Consider the following 508-nt stretch of genomic DNA (forward strand, 5'->3'; position numbering starts at 1 on the left):
AGATATCTATGGTTTCTTTGGATTTTACCTTGCGAAGTAATTTTGATTGTCAAAAACATTCTAAAATTATTAGGTAATAGCTTAATGAATCTGGGTATTTGGATTGTTAAATTTTTTTTATTTGATATTTGTCTGATTACATTTTAATTGGCGTTTGCAATTCATTAGTTTTGCTAAGCTTTCCAATCTCAATTTCTTGCTGTGGCACTTCATCATTACTTAAGATTTCTTGAAACTAGAGAATCCCTGGAATACAGTTCACATAAAATTTCAAATACAGAACAAGGATTTCAATCTCTTGTATAGGTTATCTGTGATCACGTTTTTTCAGAAGTTACTTCCAGGTTGAGTGAGGATACATCAGTTTTTTTTTTTTTTAACTGAAATTTTTCTGAATGTTTCAGGATCAGATGTAAAATATTTTCAATAAATGGATTATGCTAACACCTTGAAAATTACTGCTGATTTGTAGATTGATATGCCTAACTTCTTTTTTTTTTTTTTTTTT

The 508-nt window shown here is 28.1% G+C and overlaps 1 protein-coding gene across 1 annotated transcript in view; it reads left to right on the forward strand.

The window, feature by feature from the left end:
- Nucleotides 1-508, forward strand: part of ECT2 (epithelial cell transforming 2) — an 80,325-nt gene that overhangs the window by 11,251 nt on the left and 68,566 nt on the right. Inside the window, exon 2 of the mRNA XM_012640169.1 lies at nt 405-412. Within this exon, the coding sequence (XP_012495623.1) occupies nt 405-412 (8 nt within the window). The remainder of the gene's footprint in view (nt 1-404; nt 413-508) is intronic.

The sequence above is a fragment of the Propithecus coquereli genome, unplaced genomic scaffold, assembly GCF_000956105.1.
Source record: "Propithecus coquereli isolate 6110/MARCELLA unplaced genomic scaffold, Pcoq_1.0 Scaffold15, whole genome shotgun sequence".
Taxonomy (NCBI): Eukaryota; Metazoa; Chordata; class Mammalia; order Primates; family Indriidae; genus Propithecus; species Propithecus coquereli.